General features: G+C 33.3%; 1 protein-coding gene and 2 long non-coding RNA genes across 5 annotated transcripts in view; 2 read left to right on the top strand and 1 right to left on the bottom strand.

The window, feature by feature from the left end:
- LOC147842463 (uncharacterized) overlaps positions 1 to 18379 on the top strand; it is a 758429-nt gene that overhangs the window by 553196 nt on the left and 186854 nt on the right. The gene's annotated exons all lie outside the window — the stretch shown is intronic.
- LOC147842467 (uncharacterized) lies at positions 322 to 2917 on the top strand. The gene is made up of 2 exons (XR_015500070.1): positions 322 to 1668; positions 1845 to 2917. It is a non-coding gene; the product is annotated as an uncharacterized LOC147842467 (long non-coding RNA).
- gpc6b (glypican 6b) overlaps positions 8322 to 18379 on the bottom strand; it is a 71720-nt gene continuing 61662 nt past the window's right edge. For 2 of the 3 annotated variants that reach the window (XM_087265851.1, XM_087265850.1), the window contains 3 exons: positions 15173 to 15312; positions 12195 to 12370; positions 8322 to 11985 (listed from right to left, as the gene is read on the bottom strand). In XM_087265851.1, the coding sequence (XP_087121977.1) occupies positions 11789 to 11985; positions 12195 to 12370; positions 15173 to 15312 (513 nt within the window). In that variant the 3' untranslated portion in view covers positions 8322 to 11788. The remainder of the gene's footprint in view (positions 11986 to 12194; positions 12371 to 15172; positions 15313 to 18379) is intronic. The other variant, NM_001287541.1, reaches the window with a different exon arrangement.

The raw sequence follows: 18379 nt of genomic DNA on the forward strand, positions 1-18379 counted from the left end.
TCGATGTTCACAATTCTACATTATAAATTCATTCATTCCTTTTCCTTCAGCTTAGCCTCTATTTCAGAGGTCACCACAGCGGAATGAACCAACATGTTTTACACAGCGTATGCCCTTCCAGCTGCTACCCAGTACTAGAAAACACCCACACACACTCATTCACACACACATGCACTATGACCAAATTCATTCTTTCCGCTTAGTCCCTTTATTCATCAGAGGTCGCCACAGCGGAAAGAACCGCCAACTATTCCAGCATATGTTTTACGCAGCGGTTGCCCTTCCAGCCGCAACCCAGTACTGGAAAACACCCATACACACTCATTCACACACATGCACTATGACCAAATTCATTCTTTTTCTTTCCACTTAGTCTCTTTATTTATCAGAGGTCGCCACAGTGGAATGAACCGCATACTATTCCATTATATGTTTTAGGAAGCGGATGCCCTTCCAGCTGCAACCCAGTACTGGAAAACACCCATACACACATTCACACACACTCTCATACACTATGACCAAATTCATTCTTTTTCTTTCCGCTTAGTCCCTTTATTCATCAAAACTTGCCACAGCGCAATGAATCGCCAACTATTCCAGCATATGTTTTACGCAGCGGATGCCCTTCCAGCCGCAACCCAGTACTGTAAAACACCCATACACACTCATTCACACACACACATGCACTATGACCAAATTCATTCTTTTTCTTTCCACTTAGTCTCCTTATTTATCAGAGGTCGCCACAGCGGAATGAACCGCTAACTATTGCATGATATGTTTTAGGAAGCAGATGCCCTTCCAGCTGCAACCCAGTACTGGAAAACACCCATACACACATTCTCTCACACACACACACTCATACACTATGACCAAATTCATTCTTTTTCTTTCCGCTTAGTCCCTTTATTCATCAAAACTTGCCACAGCGCAATGAATCGCCAACTATTCCAGCATATGTTTTACGCAGCAGATGCCCTTCCAGCCGCAACCCAGTACTGTAAAACACCCATACACACTCATTCACACACACACATGCACTATGACCAAATTCATTCTTTTTCTTTCCACTTAGTCTCCTTATTTATCAGAGGTCGCCACAGCGGAATGAACCGCTAACTATTGCATGATATGTTTTAGGAAGCAGATGCCCTTCCAGCTGCAACCCAGTACTGGAAAACACCCATACACACATTCTCTCACACACACACACTCATACACTATGACCAAATTCATTCTTTTTCTTTCCGCTTAGTCCCTTTATTCATCAAAACTTGCCACAGCGCAATGAATCGCCAACTATTCCAGCATATGTTTTACGCAGCAGATGCCCTTCCAGCCGCAACCCAGTACTGTAAAACACCCATACACACTCATTCACACACACACATGCACTATGACCAAATTCACTCTTTTTCTTTCCACTTCGTCTCTTTATTTATCAGAGGTCGCCACAGCGGAATGAACCGCTAACTGTTGCATGATATGTTTTAGGAAGCGGATGCCCTTCCAGCTGCAACCCAGTACTGGAAAACACCCATACACACATTCACACACACTCTCATACACTATGACCAAATTCATTATTTTTCTTTCCGCTTAGTCCCTTTATTCATCAAAACTTGCCACAGCGCAATGAATCGCCAACTATTCCAGCATATGTTTTACGCAGTTGAAGCCCTTCCAGCTGCAACCCAGTGCTGGAAAACACCCATACACACTCATTCACACACACTCTCATACACTATGACCAAATTCATTCTTTTTCTTTCCACTTAGTCTCCTTATTTATCAGAGGTCGCCACAGCGGAATGAACCGCTAACTATTGCATGATATGTTTTAGGAAGCGGATGCCCTTCCAGCTGCAACCCAGTACTGGAAAACACCCATACACACTCATTCACACACATGCACTATGACCAAATTCATTCTTTTTCTTTCCGCTTAGTCCCTTTATTCATCAGAGGTCGCCACAGTGCAATGAACCGCCAACTATTCCAGCATATGTTGTAGGCAGCGGATGCCCTCCAGCTGCAACCCATCACTGGGAAACACCCATACACTCTCACATTCACACACTACGGCCAATTTAGTTAATCAATTCCCCTATAGCGCATGTGTTTGGACTGCACCCGGAGGAAACCCACACTAACACAGAGAAAACATGCAAACTCCACACAGAAATGCCAACTGGCCCAGTGGGGACTCAAACTAGCGAACTTCTTGCTGTGAGGCGACAGTGCTGAGCCAGCCCTACACATTTATTTTTCCTTTACCATGGTAAAGGTCAAATTCCTGCACTGCTGCAGTAGTAGTAAAAGGAGCCATTCACCCAGAGCTGACTCTTTACACACTTCATGTGACCCGTCATGTGATGCTTTATGTAAAGAAAAGATTAAGATTAAAGCGGTGAAATATCCTCCTGCCTGCTGGAGCTCATGAATCTCCTTCATGTGACCGATCTTTATATTGCGACACTGGGAAACACAACCGACAGTCAGATTTCAGGAGATTAACAAACACATGCTTGAGCTTCAGTCTGTTCTCAGACTTTACGACGAGGAAACATCTTTGTGGATTTGTGGAAGTTAGAAATACAACATAGGCATTGTATAATATGAAAACATGATGATTTTTTTGGGTGAGTTATTCATGTAAATTAAAACTTTGTGCCTGGATTAAACTATTGAATGTAAACATGTTGAATAAATAAATCAAAACATGTAATTTTATTATTAAAATAAATTACTAGGGTTTATTTATTTATCATATTTGCACTTTAGTTTACCTTTCACACAGTAAATAGAGATAATTCACCCAAACATGAAGATTTGATGTTGGTTTACTCACCCTCAGGCCATCCAAGTACTGTAAATGTCTTGTTTTCAGTATATTAAAGATGATTGTTAGCTGAAATGGGTTCGTAGTGATTTATAATGCAAGATAATGTCTACTGCTGGATCATACAGACAAAACAGAATCAATACTGCCTATATGAAAACAAAAATATAGTAAATTACTGTAAATAAAGTGTTTTTGAACCGTACTATAAAGTACTTTATAAATAGTATACATAGTAAATACACAACAACTATAGTAATTTAAACAACTGACCCAGTTTTCTACAGCTATGGGGTATATTATACTACAATACACCAAACTAAAGTACTATTCATTAGTTTATCACTTCACTATAGTTAATACTGCAGTATGCTGGAGCATTCATTAACAAAGTGTTGTAAAAACTACAATATATACAGTATACACTTTACTATAGTATGGGTCAAAAACACTGTAGTATCTACTATAAATTACTATAGTATATTTTTTCATGTGGGCTTTGACTCCTGGTGATATTGAGGTCTGATGAAGAGAAGCAAATACTCTGTCCAAGACATTTAACCATAATTATCATGTTGTTGTTTTTAAATGATCCATTAATCATATTTTAATAACGTCTACACCTACCCCAACCCTAAACACAACCCTCAAAGTACTTTGTGCCTGGATTAAACTATTGAATGTAAACATGTTGAATAAATAAATAAAAACATGTAATTTTGTTATTAAAATAAATTACTAGGGTTTATTTATTTATCATATTTGCACTTTAGTTTACCTTTCACACAGTAAAATGGCATAATTCACCCAAAAATGAAGATCTGATGTTGGTTTACTCACCCTTAGGCCATCCAAGTACTGTAAATGTCTTGTTTTCAGTATATTAAAGATGATTGTTAGCTGAAATGGGTTCGTGGTGATTCATAATGCAAGATAATGTCTTCTGGTGGATCATACAGACAAAACAGAATCAATACTGCCTATATGAAAACAAAAATATAGTAAATTACTGTAAATACTGTAGTGTTTTTGAACCGTACTATAGTAAAGTACTTTACCCTGCTGAAAAATCCAGCCTAGGCTGGTTGGCTGGTTTTAGCTGGTTGACCAGCCTGGTTTTTGAGAGGTATTGGTCATTTACAGGCTGGTTTCCAGCCATTTCCAGCCTGATCTTAGCTGTTCAGGCTGGAAAAGGACCAGCTAAATCCAGCCTGGTTTAAGCTGGACATAGCTGGTTTTGGCTAGGCTTCCAGCCTAGCTGATTGTATCTGGTTTCCAAATAAAACCCAATATACTCTGGATTAAAGCATATATTTTCTGATTGAGACATTGTTTGCAATTCAAGTACACATATTAAAACTAATACTGAAAAATGTGCAAAAATAAGCAAAGCAAATTGGAAAAAATGGAAACGGAGTAACAATAAAACCATGTAAATATAACAATAACACAATGAAGATGAAATAAACCAGTCGGTCTCAGACTCACACTGATGTCAATATAAGACTGAATCAAAAATGAATCACTGATTGAGTTTTACTGATGTTAAAAATGTACAAGGAACCAAAATATTAGCATCCAGATCATTTAGGTAAAATTAAACAATATTTACAGTACCATAAATCCATATTCCTTCCCATGGACTTGTACTTGTTTACAATCGTTGATCTTTAACATACACACACAAATGATTCCATAGAAAACATAAGCCCCTGTGCAAATAAGACTAACTCAAGACTTACACAAGATTTTCCTGGATTTAGGACTTGCATATTATTCACTGCTACATAGGTAAATTGCTACATAGGCACAGTGGAAAGGGTACATTTTTTGAAAATCCTGCATGTCTCTAATCAAGAGTACTTTGGTAGAAATTGTGAAATATAATAACAATTTGAAGAAAACGGTTGGCTGTGTGTATACAGTATACACTCATCGGCCACTTTATTAGGTACACCTTACTAGTGCCAGGTTGGACCCCCTTTTGCCTTCAGAAGTGCCTTTATCCTTTGTGGCATAGATTCAACAAGATATTGGAAATATTCCTCAGAGATTTTGCTCCATATTGACATGATAGCATCACACAGTTACTGCAGATTTGTCGGCTGCACATCCATGATGCGAAAGTTCAGCCTGATCTCACGAGAAAACGTAAGTATTTTACGTTTTGCCAGTTTAGTGGCTAATTCGTACGAATCCGTACGAGTTCAGTTGTACGAAATGGTACGATTTTAAAAAGGAGGCGTGGCACCTGACCCCACCCCTAACCCCAACTGTCATTGGGGGATAAGCAAATCGTACTAAATTGTACGAATTAGATCGTACGAATTCATACGAATTAGCCACTAAATGAAAAAGTTACGAATTGCCGAAAGATTGTGTTGGAAAGTTCCACCACATCCCAAAGGAGCTCTATTGGATTGAGCTCTGATGACTGTGGAGGCCATTTGAGTACAGTGAACTCATTGTCATGTTCAAGAAACCAGTCTGAGATGATTCACGCTTTATGACATGGTGCGTTATCCTGCTGGAAGTAGCCATCAGAAGCTGGAGACACTGTGGTCATAAAGAGATGGACATGGTCAGCAACAATACTCAGGTAGTATCCCCCACACCATTACACCACCGCCAGCAGTCTGAACTGTTGATACAAGGCAGGATGGATCCATGCTTTCATGTTGTTGATGCCAAATTCTGACCCGACCATCTGAATGTGTCAGCAGAAATGGAGACTCATCAGAGCAGGCAACGTTTCTACAATCTTCTATTGTCCAGTTTTGGTGAGCCTGTGTGAATTGTAGCCTCAGTTTCCTGTTCTTAGCTGACAGGAGCGGCACCCGGTGTGGTCTTCTGCTGCTGTAGCCCATCCGCCTCAAGGTTGGACGTGTTGTGTGTTCAGAGATGCTCTTCTGCAGACCTCGGTTGTAACGAGTGCTTCGCCTCAGTTCCCTCTTTTTTCAGACCATTCTCTGTAAACCCTATAGATGGTTGTGCGTGAAAATCCCAGTAGATCAGCAGTTTCTGAAATACTCAGACCAGCTTGTCTGGCACCAGCAACCATGCCATTTTCAAAGTCACTTAAATCCCCTTTCTTCCCCATTCTGATGCTCACTTTGAACTGCAGCAGATCGTCTTGACCATGTCTACATGCCTTAATGCATTGAGTTGCTGCCATGTGATTGGCTGATTAGAAATTTGTGTTAACGAACAGTTGGACAGGTGTACCTAATAAAGTGGCCGGTGAGTGTATTGTAAAATGTATTTAATTATTCTAATGATTTAAAGTTTACAGTGTCAAAAAACACTGATTATAACCAATGAGGACAATATATTTTCCAATGTATAAACAAACACCAACTCAATTTAAAACTGTACGGCAACTTGCTTTTTGTGAGTCGACTAAAATTAAATCGAGTCAACTACAGCACTTTAGTTAAAAGTTGAGTCAACTCAAAAAAAGCAAGTGCAAAAAGTTGCAACTTACAATTTTTTAAGTTGCAACTTTTTTTACATGTGGAAGTCATCAAGGATTATTTGATGAATAGAAAGTTTATTAAACCTCATTCATTCTTTATTATAAGTCATTTTTAACACTATAAATATTTGAACTGTCACTTTAGATTACTTTAATACACACTTCCATTTTCATATTACATTTGTTTTTACCCCAAACATTTAAATAGTAGTGAATGCTAATTTGTTGAATTGCATCACAGCTAGTCTTTCATAACATCACCATGTTGCATGCATTAAAATCATGTTATGCCCATGTGAAATTAAAATTGTAATGCAGAAAACAAATTCCCCCTTAATTTATTTAGATCAGTGATTCTCAACCACGTTCCTGGAGGACCACCAACAATGCATGCTTTGGATGTCTCCTTTGTCTGTCACACCCATTACGAGAGGGGTCTGGATGCAGACCTGGTGCAGTGCAATTTGAGCCGCATCCAATGCTTTTTAATGGGCTCAACTAACCCCACCCCTCACAGTGACGTCACTCGCTCCATTCGAGTGCATTGTGTCTGACATTGCATCACTGTGTGATGCAATCTCAGCTTTCATCATAAAGGCTGCATCCAGATACTAGTCTTTCAGTCCCTGCTAATGTGCTGATGATCTGAATCAGGTGTTTGGTTAAGAAGACCTGAAAAATGTGCAAAGCTGGGGGTCCTCCAGGAACATGGTTGAGAAACACTGATTTAGATAAACTTTAAAAAAAGCTACACCTGCCATAAAAAACCTTCAAAATGTACCAAACAAATAGTTTTACTAAAATAAGTTTTATTTTATCCAGTTGTGAAAGTATTTGCTCACCTCTTATGTGTAATGCTAATTTTATAGCACCCTTCTTAAAATCTTCTTGCATTTTGACACAAATAAATGTGTTAATGTTTGTGTCTTATTTATTATCGCTGAGATACGACTCAATTACAATTTATGTGAATGTTTTAACATTTGGTTGGTCATTTTCAGGTTTCTCTGAAGGTTTAACTAATGTAACCTGATGTGAAAATACATTTCCACGAATAATTAAAAAAGGGAATAGGGTCGTATTTAAAAATCCTAATAAAAATGATTAAAATAAAAATGAATAAAATAAAATTGACAACTGAAAATATAAAAATAAAGCTAATTTCTGCCATCTTTAAATGTACATTTCGACTGGAAGCAAAGACCTGCATACTGGGCCTCAATGATGATATACCTTATAATTTTCGGAACAGAGGCCTACTACATATTTTGATTTATTTTGCTCGGAAATGTATCCTTGTAAAGTGGATTAATGAAGAACCACCCAGTTTAAATCAATGGCTGCTTGCAGTCTGCAACATAATCCCACTTGAGGCTTTCTCCACAGCTTTGAAGATAATGATTAAATCACACTGAACTGAGCTAAACTGAACTGAACTTAAACACTAAAACCTGAACCACACTGTTCCAGTTACTATGACCATTTATGTGAAGCTGCTTTGACACAATCTACATTGTAAAAGCGCTATACAAATAAAGCTGAATTGAATTGAATTTGAAGAGCAAACCTTTTCTATTTTATCGGACCTGGGACTCTTTCTTTGATTATCTAGGAACATCTAAGTCTTTAAGACTAAAAGCTTGTCTGCCAGACAAAAGAAATGTAGGATGCCTTTTTGCAATATAATATTGTATTTTTTTGTGATTATTATTTTCAGTATTATAAGTGTTATTATTATTTATTTGTTGTTTGTTTAATTACAATTTAATTTTATTTACTATTATTTTAATTTTATTATCTTTCTACTCAATGTAATTTTCTGACATGTTTTTGCACTAAAAATGTTCAATAAAAATATATTTGAAAAAAATTAAAATAAAGCAAATTTAAAACCCTTTCAAACAAACTATAATAATCTCAAACTAAACTGATTAAAACTTGCGTAATTCATGGACTTTAAACTGTATTTATAAAATAATGAGAAATGTTGCTTTGGCAAGTAGCTGAAATAAAAATTAATAATTACATTTATTTATTTATTCTGTTTTTTAACATTTATTTCAAGTAGCAAAACCCTTTATCATGTAAGTTATGTCACTGTAAAAAAATTAAGTTAATTTAACAATATTAGAGGAAAATAAATGGTATTTCAATGTTTCCACTAACATTTTTTTTGCTAACAAATTTGAGAAATTTGTTCTACACCAGCTTTGTTTTAGTGTGGTGTGTATATAATTATTTACACAAAATATCCATGTATGGTTCAAGACTAAATTATTCAGCCTCCTGTGAAATTTTAGGGCCCTATCATAAACCCGGCGCAATACGGTGCACGGCGCAATGCAATTGTTGTTTGCTAGTTTCAGCTCGGCGCAAGAGTCATTTTGCGTCACGCTGTTTAAATAGCAAATGCATTTGCGCTCATATGTGCACCCATAGGCGTTCTGCTCTAAAGAAGGCGTGTTGAGGCGCATTGCTGGCGTGCTGCTATTTTGAGAAACTTAAATAGTAGGTTCAAGTAGATCAGATCAAAGCCGGTCTTAAGTCCAGCGCAGAGCGCGTTAGTTCCTTACAAACTGCTTAATACAGACAGGGTGTACAGCAATACGCAAATATCTTTACATATAAAAAAAAATACAAAATTTAAGGATATATATAGGATATCATAAGGATATATAGCCTATAGAATATAAATATAAAGGATTAAAACGTTACAAAACAATATTTTCTACATAAATATAAATACCATACGTTCATGTCTTTGTATTTATTATATCCATATTTATATTTGTTTTATTAAAAACAAGCTTAGATTTGTCCACCTGTCAGGTTTTAGACCATATGGGGCACAGCATGTGTATTAGGATATAACTCAGTTGTTTGAGCACACTTCGTTATTATTGTTCATTTATTCGTTTGCTGGAAATTAGAACTGAATTTAAAAACAGTTTTGAAACGAATCTTTGCGCTTAACAAACGAAATTAATTATTTATAGGCTAATTGATGTCTGTGCGTAAAGGTTTCCCTATCCACGAGAGTGAAGGTAGATAATGAGATGCCTTGTCTCTCATTCTCGCACCGCAGATGCTCTGTTTAACTGTTTTCTCGCTAGTGAAATGCTCAGTTTTTCCACTTACAAAGTCCGTCATGTAAATAGCAAATGTGCTATGGTGTGAAGCAAATGACTCTTAAAGGGAATAGGAGATGAGACTCTGATTGGTTTATTCTCAAAACACACCTATAACTCATTAAGAAAATAAACTCAACCCTTTTAGTGGATTTTTCTGTCCTTAAATGAGCAAAAGTGGATTCCGACACGCCCTAATTGCTTTTGTGCTTTGCGCATGGATCGTCAAAATAGAGCCCTTAATTCTTTTCACATATTTTCCAGACGATGGTTAAGAAATAGACAATTTTTTTAACAAATTTCTAAACATAATCGTTTTAATAACTCATTTCTAATAACTGATTTCAAAATCTATGAGGGTTATCTTTGCTTTGATGACAGCACATAATATTTGACTAGATAATTTTCAAGAATTCAGTGAAATAAACACTGATTATGGACAGAATTTCAAGGTGCAGCCTTGGGCTGGAGGGGGTCCGGTTCGGGGGCCACAGGATTTCATCTCTGTTATTCGCAGAAGATGTTGTTCTGTTGGCTTCATCGAACATGGACCTTCAGCATGCACTAGGGCAGTTTGCTGCAGAGTGTGATGCGGCTGGGATGAGAATCAGCACCTCTAAGGGTGCTTTCACACCTACACTTTTGTTTCGGAACGTGTCTCGTTTGCCCAGTTAGCGCGGTTCGATTGGCATATGTGAACAGGGCAATCGCACTCTGTTCCGCGCCAAAGTAATCGCTCCGAGATCGCTTGAATGAGGTGGTCTCGGCTCGATTGAAACGAACCCTGGAGCGGATCGATTGCAGTGAGAAAGCGATCTGATCCGAGCGCGGTTATATCACAGTGTTTTATAGATATGTAATAGGCTTACGGCTATATGAAGAGAGAATTATGAGTAGGGCGGGAAGTTTCGCGAGTCTCCGGATGCCCGCAAACGAGTGATGATCTCCCGGTAATCTCGCGTCTCTCTCCCAGTCCTCAAATAGGCATCGTCGCGCACCCTTCTCACCCCTCTCTCCCTTCTCCCTCCACCCCTTCTCATCCGTCTCTCCTCAGACACGTCGCGCGCGCTCACCCTGTCAATCACCACCAAACCACCACCTCTCCTGACAGCTTGGCGGGACGCTGCAAAATAAACCCTGACACTCTGACCAATGTGAGGAGAGTTTACTCGCACGTGACTTGTTTTAGCTCTTTTGGTCCGATTAGAAACTTTGCAGTGTGAAAGCGAACCGCTCCAAGAGCAAAGAGCAACAATGTAACAATTATAATCTCGGAACAACTGAATCCATTCACAGGTGTGAAAGCACCCTTAGTCCGAGGCCATGGTGCTCCACCGGAAAAAGGTTGGAGGAAAGTCCTTACCAGAGGTGGAGGAGTTCAAGTATCTCTGTGTTTTGTTTATGAGTGAGGGAAGGAGGGAACGTGAGATTGACAGGCGGATTGGTGCAGCGGCAGCAGTAATGTGGTCGATGTACCGGTCCGTTGTGGTGAAGAAGGAGCTGAGCCGAAAGGCAAAGCTCTGGATTTACAGGTCAATCTACATTCCTATTCTAACCTATAGTCATGAGCTTTGGGTCATGAAAGGACAAGATCTCGTATACAAGCGGCCAAAATGAGTTTCCATCGAAGGGTGGCAGGGCGCACCTTTTTAGATAAGATGTCACCCAGGAGGAGCTCGGAGTAGAGCCGCTGCTTCTCCACATTGAGAGAAGTCAGCTGAGTTGGCTCGGGCATCTGTTTTGGATGCCTCCTAGATGCCTACTTAGGGAGATGTTTTAGGCATGTCTCACCAGGAGGAGGCCTTGGGAAAGACCCAGGACATGCTGGAGGGACTATGTGTCTCAGGTGTACTGGAAAACACCCAAACACCCCCATTCACACACACTCATACACAACGGCCAATTTAGTTCGTCAGTTCCCCTATAGCGCATGTGTTTGGACTGTGGGGGAAACCGGAGCACCCATAGGAAACCCACGCCAACACGGGGAAAACATGCAAACTCCACACAGAAATGCCAACTGACCCAGCCGGGACTCGAACCAGAGACCTTCTTGCAGTGAGGCGACAGTGCTAACCACTAAGCCACCATGTCGCTACTTGAGAAACATTTTTAAAAGATTTTGAATTTCACAGGAGGGTGAATAGTTTAGTCTTCAACTATGATCTGCTGTACTGTAAGTGAACTGTGCTCTGCTGTACTGTAAATGCAAAACCCCTTTTACTGTAAAAGTCTCGACTCTTCTGAAGAGTTTCCTACTGTGGCTGGTGGTGTGTGTTTCTGGAGGAGTGTGAGTCTCCAGTGTTTAGTGTGTGTGTGAGTGCGTGTGTGTGTGAGCATTCACTATCTGCAGGTCAGTGCCAGTGTCAGTGTCAGCATCAGTGTGCAAATCTCCAGAGCTGAAGCAGAATCCGCCGCCGTCGCCACTTCGTCTGTAGTTTCTGCTTTGGGGACGGGAGTGTGTGTGATGGAGGAATCTGAGGCTGTAACACACGACTCCATGCAGCCGCTGCCACTGCCAGAACCACTGCTCTCCTCATCTGACACACACAAACACACACACACTTTTAAATCACAAGAATAAAATGCAATAAAAGTTTGAATTATTGTTCATTCACTGGCTTCTCACTTTATAATTAACCAGAACACATTTTCCTGTGTATTTAAAAAGGGCCTGTTCACACAGGACCTCTTTACAACATGTCGATCATTTTCCGGAAAAGTCTGTGTGTGTCAAACAGAGTCTTACTGGAGTCCTGGAAGTTGATGTCGTGTCCGTCGTAAGCGTTTTTCAGCTTGTTGCTCATGATTCTGAGAGCCAGGATCTGCTGACGGATCAGGGAATCCGGTCTGGAAACATCAACACTGACCTCTGGGTTACTGGCCTGCTGAGCTAGGCCATCCTTCTGGACCTCTGCAATATATCTGGATAAAATTATATATATATATTATTTTTCTTATTATTAATTTAATAATAAAAAATATGAATAAATAAAATGTAAAACAAATCGAAGTTTTTAAAATTAAATACAAGCAAAACACAAAGTAAATAATTAATATAATAATAATAATAATGATAATAATAATAATAATAATAATAATAATAATAATATAAACAAATAAAAAAAATCATCCTCCTGGATCTGTGCAATGTATCTGGATAATTTGTATTATTATTATTATTATTATTATTATTATTAAATAAACAAATAAAAAATTAAGTAAAATGTAAAAAAAATCTACTTAAATACAAATAAAAAATAAAAAATTAAATACAAGCAAAATACAAAGCAAATAAATAATAATAATAATAATAATAATAATAATAATAATAATAATATAAACAAAATAATAATAATCCTCCTGGACCTCTGCAATGTATCTGGATACATTTTTTTTTATTATTATTATTATTAATTCAAACAAATTAAAAATATAAATAAATAAAATGTAAAACATATCAACTTTTAAAAAATTTAATACAAGCAAAAAACAAAGCAAATAATAAATAATAAAAATATATAATATATAAACAAATAAAAGCAAATAAAAAATTCATCCTATTGGACCTGGATAAAAAAAAAATTATATATATATATTATATTTTTTATTATTAATTTATTTATTCATTCATTTTCTTTTGAGCTTAGTCCCTTTATTAATCTAGGGTCGCCACAGTGGAATGAACCAACATTATTATTAATTCAATAAATAAATAAAATGTAAAACAAATCAACTTTTACAAAAATAATTACAAGCAAAATACAAAGTAAATAATAGTAATAATAATAATAATAATAATAATAATAATAATAATAATAATAACAAATAAAAAATTTATCCTCCTGGACCTCTGCAATATATCTGAATCATTAAATCAAATTAGTATTATTATTATTATTAATTCAATAAACAAATAAAAAAATAAATAAAATGTAAAACATCAACTTTTAAAAAATTAAATACAAGCAAAATACAAAGTAAATAATAATAATAATAATAATAATAATAATAATAATAATAATAATAATAAATAAACAAATAAAAGCAAATAAAACATATATTCTGGACCTCTGCAATGTATACGGATTACAAAAATATACATATTATTGTTATTTTTTAAATTATCGAAATAAACTAATAAAACAATAAACATAAATGAATAGAATGTAAAACCAATTAACATTTTTGATTTAATTTATTAATTAATTCATAACAAAATAATAAAAAAAATAAACAAATAAAATCATTCTTCTAGGCCTCTGCAATGTATCTGGATAAAAAAAAATAATTAATTTAAAAAATTAAGTAAAATAAACAAACAAATTAATAATAAAAATAAATGAAGAATAAACAAAAAAATTCTACATTTTTTATTAAATACAAGCAAAACATATTAAATTAAAACAATAATATTAAATGAAATAAAAAAAAGATTAAATGAATAAATAAAATGTAAAACTAATTTAAAGTTTTTAAATTAAACAAGCAAAGCACATTAAATAAATAAATAAATACAATAATGATATATTTATTATTATTATTATCATTATTAAATTAATGACAAACTAATAAAAAAAAATTGAATATAATAAAACTTAAATAAAATTCAATCTATACTTCTGGACCTCTGCAACATATCTGGATTAATAAAATAAATTCAGTAAAATAAAAGTAAAATAAATAAACAAATAAATAAGTAATAAAAATAAATAAAGATAAAAAATTGATACAAGCAAAACATGTTAATTTAAAAATTATAATAAAATAAATAAACAAATAAAAGATGAAAAATAAATAAAATGTAAAAACAACATTTTAAATTAAATATAAGTGAAACATAAATTAAATAATAAGAATAAAATAAACAAATAAAAGATAAAATAAATCAAACATAAAAAGAAATCATCAATACTTTTAAATGAAATATCAGCAAAACATTTATGTATAACGCGCTACAAACAATCATACAATAAAATGCAGACTGTTTTAATGTTATGCTTGCTTGCATGTTTGTTTTATTTATATAGCACATTAAAAAACAACAGATGTTGCCTAAAGTGCTTTACAAATTCGACCAACACACAGAAATCTATACTTGCACATGTAAACAAAATAAAATGAATTACAATCAAACACAAGAGACAGAAGATAATATTTTAATGAGATTTAAAAGCACCGAGGGAAGAGCACGACCTGATATGCAACAGGAAAAGCCCTGTTGATTTTAATCGAGACTCTAGTGTTATGCATTAACTATAATCTTAGTAACATTTTGAATTAAGCTTTTTATTTTTTATATAAAATTTAGTTTTTAAATTTTTGTTGCATTATAATATTTTAGGCGGCACGGTGGCTCAGTGGTTAGCACTGTCGCCTCACAGAATGAAGGTTGCTGGTTCGAGCCCCGGCTGGACTAGTTGGCATTTCTGTGTGGAGTTTGCATGTTCTCCCCATGTTGGTGTGGGTTTCCTTTGGGTGCTCCGGTTTTCCAGTCCAAACACATGTGCTATAGGGGAATTAAATAAGCAAACTTTCGGAACCCGAACCAGCGACCTTCTTGCTGTGAGGCGACAGACATACACACACTGCGACATCAATGCTTAAAGGATATATTGTTCAGCCCTAGTATCTAGGCATTTTAACTCATTACACCCAACACTGCTTGAGATATGAGTGTGAATCTCTGAATCTCGCATGTTTGCGGGCTCACATGAGGGTCTTCACCTGCCGCTGTGATGTCCGTTCCAGCACTGCTGATCTTCAGTTTGTCCATCTGCTGAAATCTGTTCATCCTTACAGAAAACCAGCGGCAGAGAAACCCAGAACGACTGGAAATGCTTCAGCTTCTCCTTCATCTCAGACACCTTGAGGACCAGCAGTGATAAAACAAGTCAGTGATGAAACACTCGACGTTTGAATCAGCTTAACACTTAAAACATTGACTATTGCACAACAGGTTTTGGCTGGTTTTCTACATGGTGAGTGAAGATATTCAGTTGTTGATGGTTCTCTGACTGCTATTGCTAGAAATCTAAGTATAATTAGTGTTAGTTGTTTGAGATTGGAATGTTCTACTGTATAAAAATAAAATAAAATAAAATAAAATAAAGAATAATAAAATAAAATAAAATAAAATAAAGTATAATAAAATAAAATAAAGTATAATATAATAAAATAAAATAAAATGAAATAAAATAAAATAAAGTATAATATAATAAAATAAAATAAAATAAAGTATAATAAAATAAAATAAAGTATAATATAATAAAATAAAATAAAATAAAATAAAATAAAATAAAATAAAATAAAATAAATTTAAATTAAATTAAATTAAATTAAATTAAATTAAATTAAATTAAATTAAATTAAATTAAATTAAATTAAATAATTATTATGCATCTCTGCAGGGTAAAAAATAAGATGATTGCAGGTTAAGCTGAGCAGCAAAGATACACCAATAAAAGTAATAAAATAAGTAAAGGAATGAATAAACAGGTTAATGAAGTAAATAAATTAATAAGTATATTTAAAAATATATTTAATAAGTAAATCAATAAGTAAATGAATAAACAAGTCAACTAATAAGTAAATACACTAATAAGCTAATTAATAATTAAATAACTAAATAAATAAGCAAATAAAAAGGTAAGTCAGTAAATAATTAAATAATTGAATAAGTAAATAAATTAAATAAAGTATTAAATTAGTAAATAAGTAAATTAAACAAATAAACACATAGGTAAATAAAGTTTTAAAAAGTAAATAGATAAATAAAATAACCAAGTAAAAAAGCAAATAAGTAAATTCATTAATCATATAATAAGTAAATAAATTAATAAGTAAATAAGTACATAAACAAATAATTAAATAAGCAAATGGATGAATAAGGAAATAACCAAGTAATTACATAAATAAAAAGTAAATAAATTAGTACTTAAATAAGTACATAATTAAATAAGTCAATTTATAAGTAAATAAATAAGTAAATATTTAAATAAAATAGTTAATAAATAAAATAAAAACATATATAGGCAAATAAAGTATAAAATATGTAAATAAGTAAATAAATAATTTAATAAATAAGTAAAGAAATAAATAAGTAAATAAATACATTAATTAATAAGTAAATTAATAAGTAAATAAGCACAAAGAAAATAATTAAATCAGTAAATTGATAAATAAGTAAATAAACAAATAAGTAAATACAATTATTTAATTAATTAATAGGTAAATAAATAAGTAAATATACAAATAAGTAAATACATTTAAATATTAAATAAATAGGTAAACAAACAAGTAAATAAAATTAATTAATAAACAAATTGGTCATATATAAAGTAAATAAATAAGTAAATTACTTAATAAACAGGAGAATAACGTAAATAAGTAAATAAATGATTAAGTAAATACATTAAGTTAAAGTAAATAAAGTAAATAAATATGCAAATAAATTAAATAGGCGGTTCATTCCGCTGTGGTGAGCCCAGATTAATAAAGGCACTAAGCAGAAAAGAAAAGGAATGAATGAATAAAGTAAATAATCAAATAAAGAAAGTAGTTAGGTTAGTAACTAAAATAAAAAAGTAAATGAATTAAAAACTAAATAAGTACATAAATTATTAAATAAGTAAATCAATAAGTCAATCAACAAATACATAAACAAACAAGTAAACAAATAATCAAATAAATAAGTAAAATAATTAATTAAGTAAACAAGTACATAAACTACTAATAATTAAAGTAAACTGATGAGTAAATAAACAAGTAAATAAAAAGGAATAACTAAATAAATGAATGAAATAAAGTAATAAATGAGTAAATAATTATGTAGATCAATAAATAAACAGACAAATAATTAAAAATTTAATAAATAAATAAAGTATAGTTTTCTATATTAGTAAGTGAAAATACTGTATTTCCATCCTGAAGCACTGAATAGTGCACGCAGATCTTTCTCTTCACCACAAGAGGGAGCAGAAGATTCAGTCTGAACTCGGATCAGATCTCATTCAGAAAATCCTCAGCTGCAGTCAATGGAGGTTTAGTTTTCAACATCGTTGTGCTCATGTCATATTATTAACCTTGCAGTGCAAGTGTTTTTTTATTATTATTTCAATAAATTATAAACGTAAATATATTATACATTAATATATTAAAAATACATAAGTAAATAAAAGAAAAAAACAAATAAATGAGTAAATACACAAGTAAATAAACGAGCAAATAAGCAAGAAAGCACATAAATAAAGTAAATACGTAAATAAATATATAAATACATGGCTAAAATGCAGATAAATAAGTAAATAAATGAGTAAATAAGCAAGAAAGTAGATAAATAAAGTACATAATCAAATAAGTAAATGGATGAAAAGCAACAAATAAGCAAATGAGTAAAAATATATATATAAATAAATGGATAAAAAGCAGATAAATAAGTAAATAAACGAGTAAATAGGCAAGCAAGCAGTTAAAGTAATTAATTAAATAAATTGATGATAAAGCAAATACATGAGTAAATGAGTAAATAAGCAAGCAAGCAAGCAAGCAAGCAAATAAATATAGTAAATAAAATAAATAAATGCATTACAAAGCAAATAAATGAGTAAATAAGCAAGTATATAAAGTAAATAAATAAATAAATGGATGTAAAAAGCTAGTAAATAAGTAAATAAATGAGTAAATAAGCAAGTATATAAAGTAAATAAATGGATGTAAAAAGCTAGTAAATAAGTAAATAAATGAGTAAATAAGCAAGTATATAAAGTAAATAAATGGATGTAAAAAGCTAGTAAATAAGTAAATAAATGAGTAAATAAGCAAGTATATAAAGTAAATAAATGGATGTAAAAAGCTAGTAAATAAGTAAATAAATGAGTAAATAAGCAAGTGGATAAATAATAAAATTAAAAAAAAATAAATGGATGTAAAAGC

Source organism: Danio rerio, chromosome 9 (assembly GCF_052040795.2).
Source record: "Danio rerio strain M-AB ecotype USA chromosome 9, GRCz13ab, whole genome shotgun sequence".
In the NCBI taxonomy this organism is placed as follows: Eukaryota; Metazoa; Chordata; class Actinopteri; order Cypriniformes; family Danionidae; genus Danio; species Danio rerio.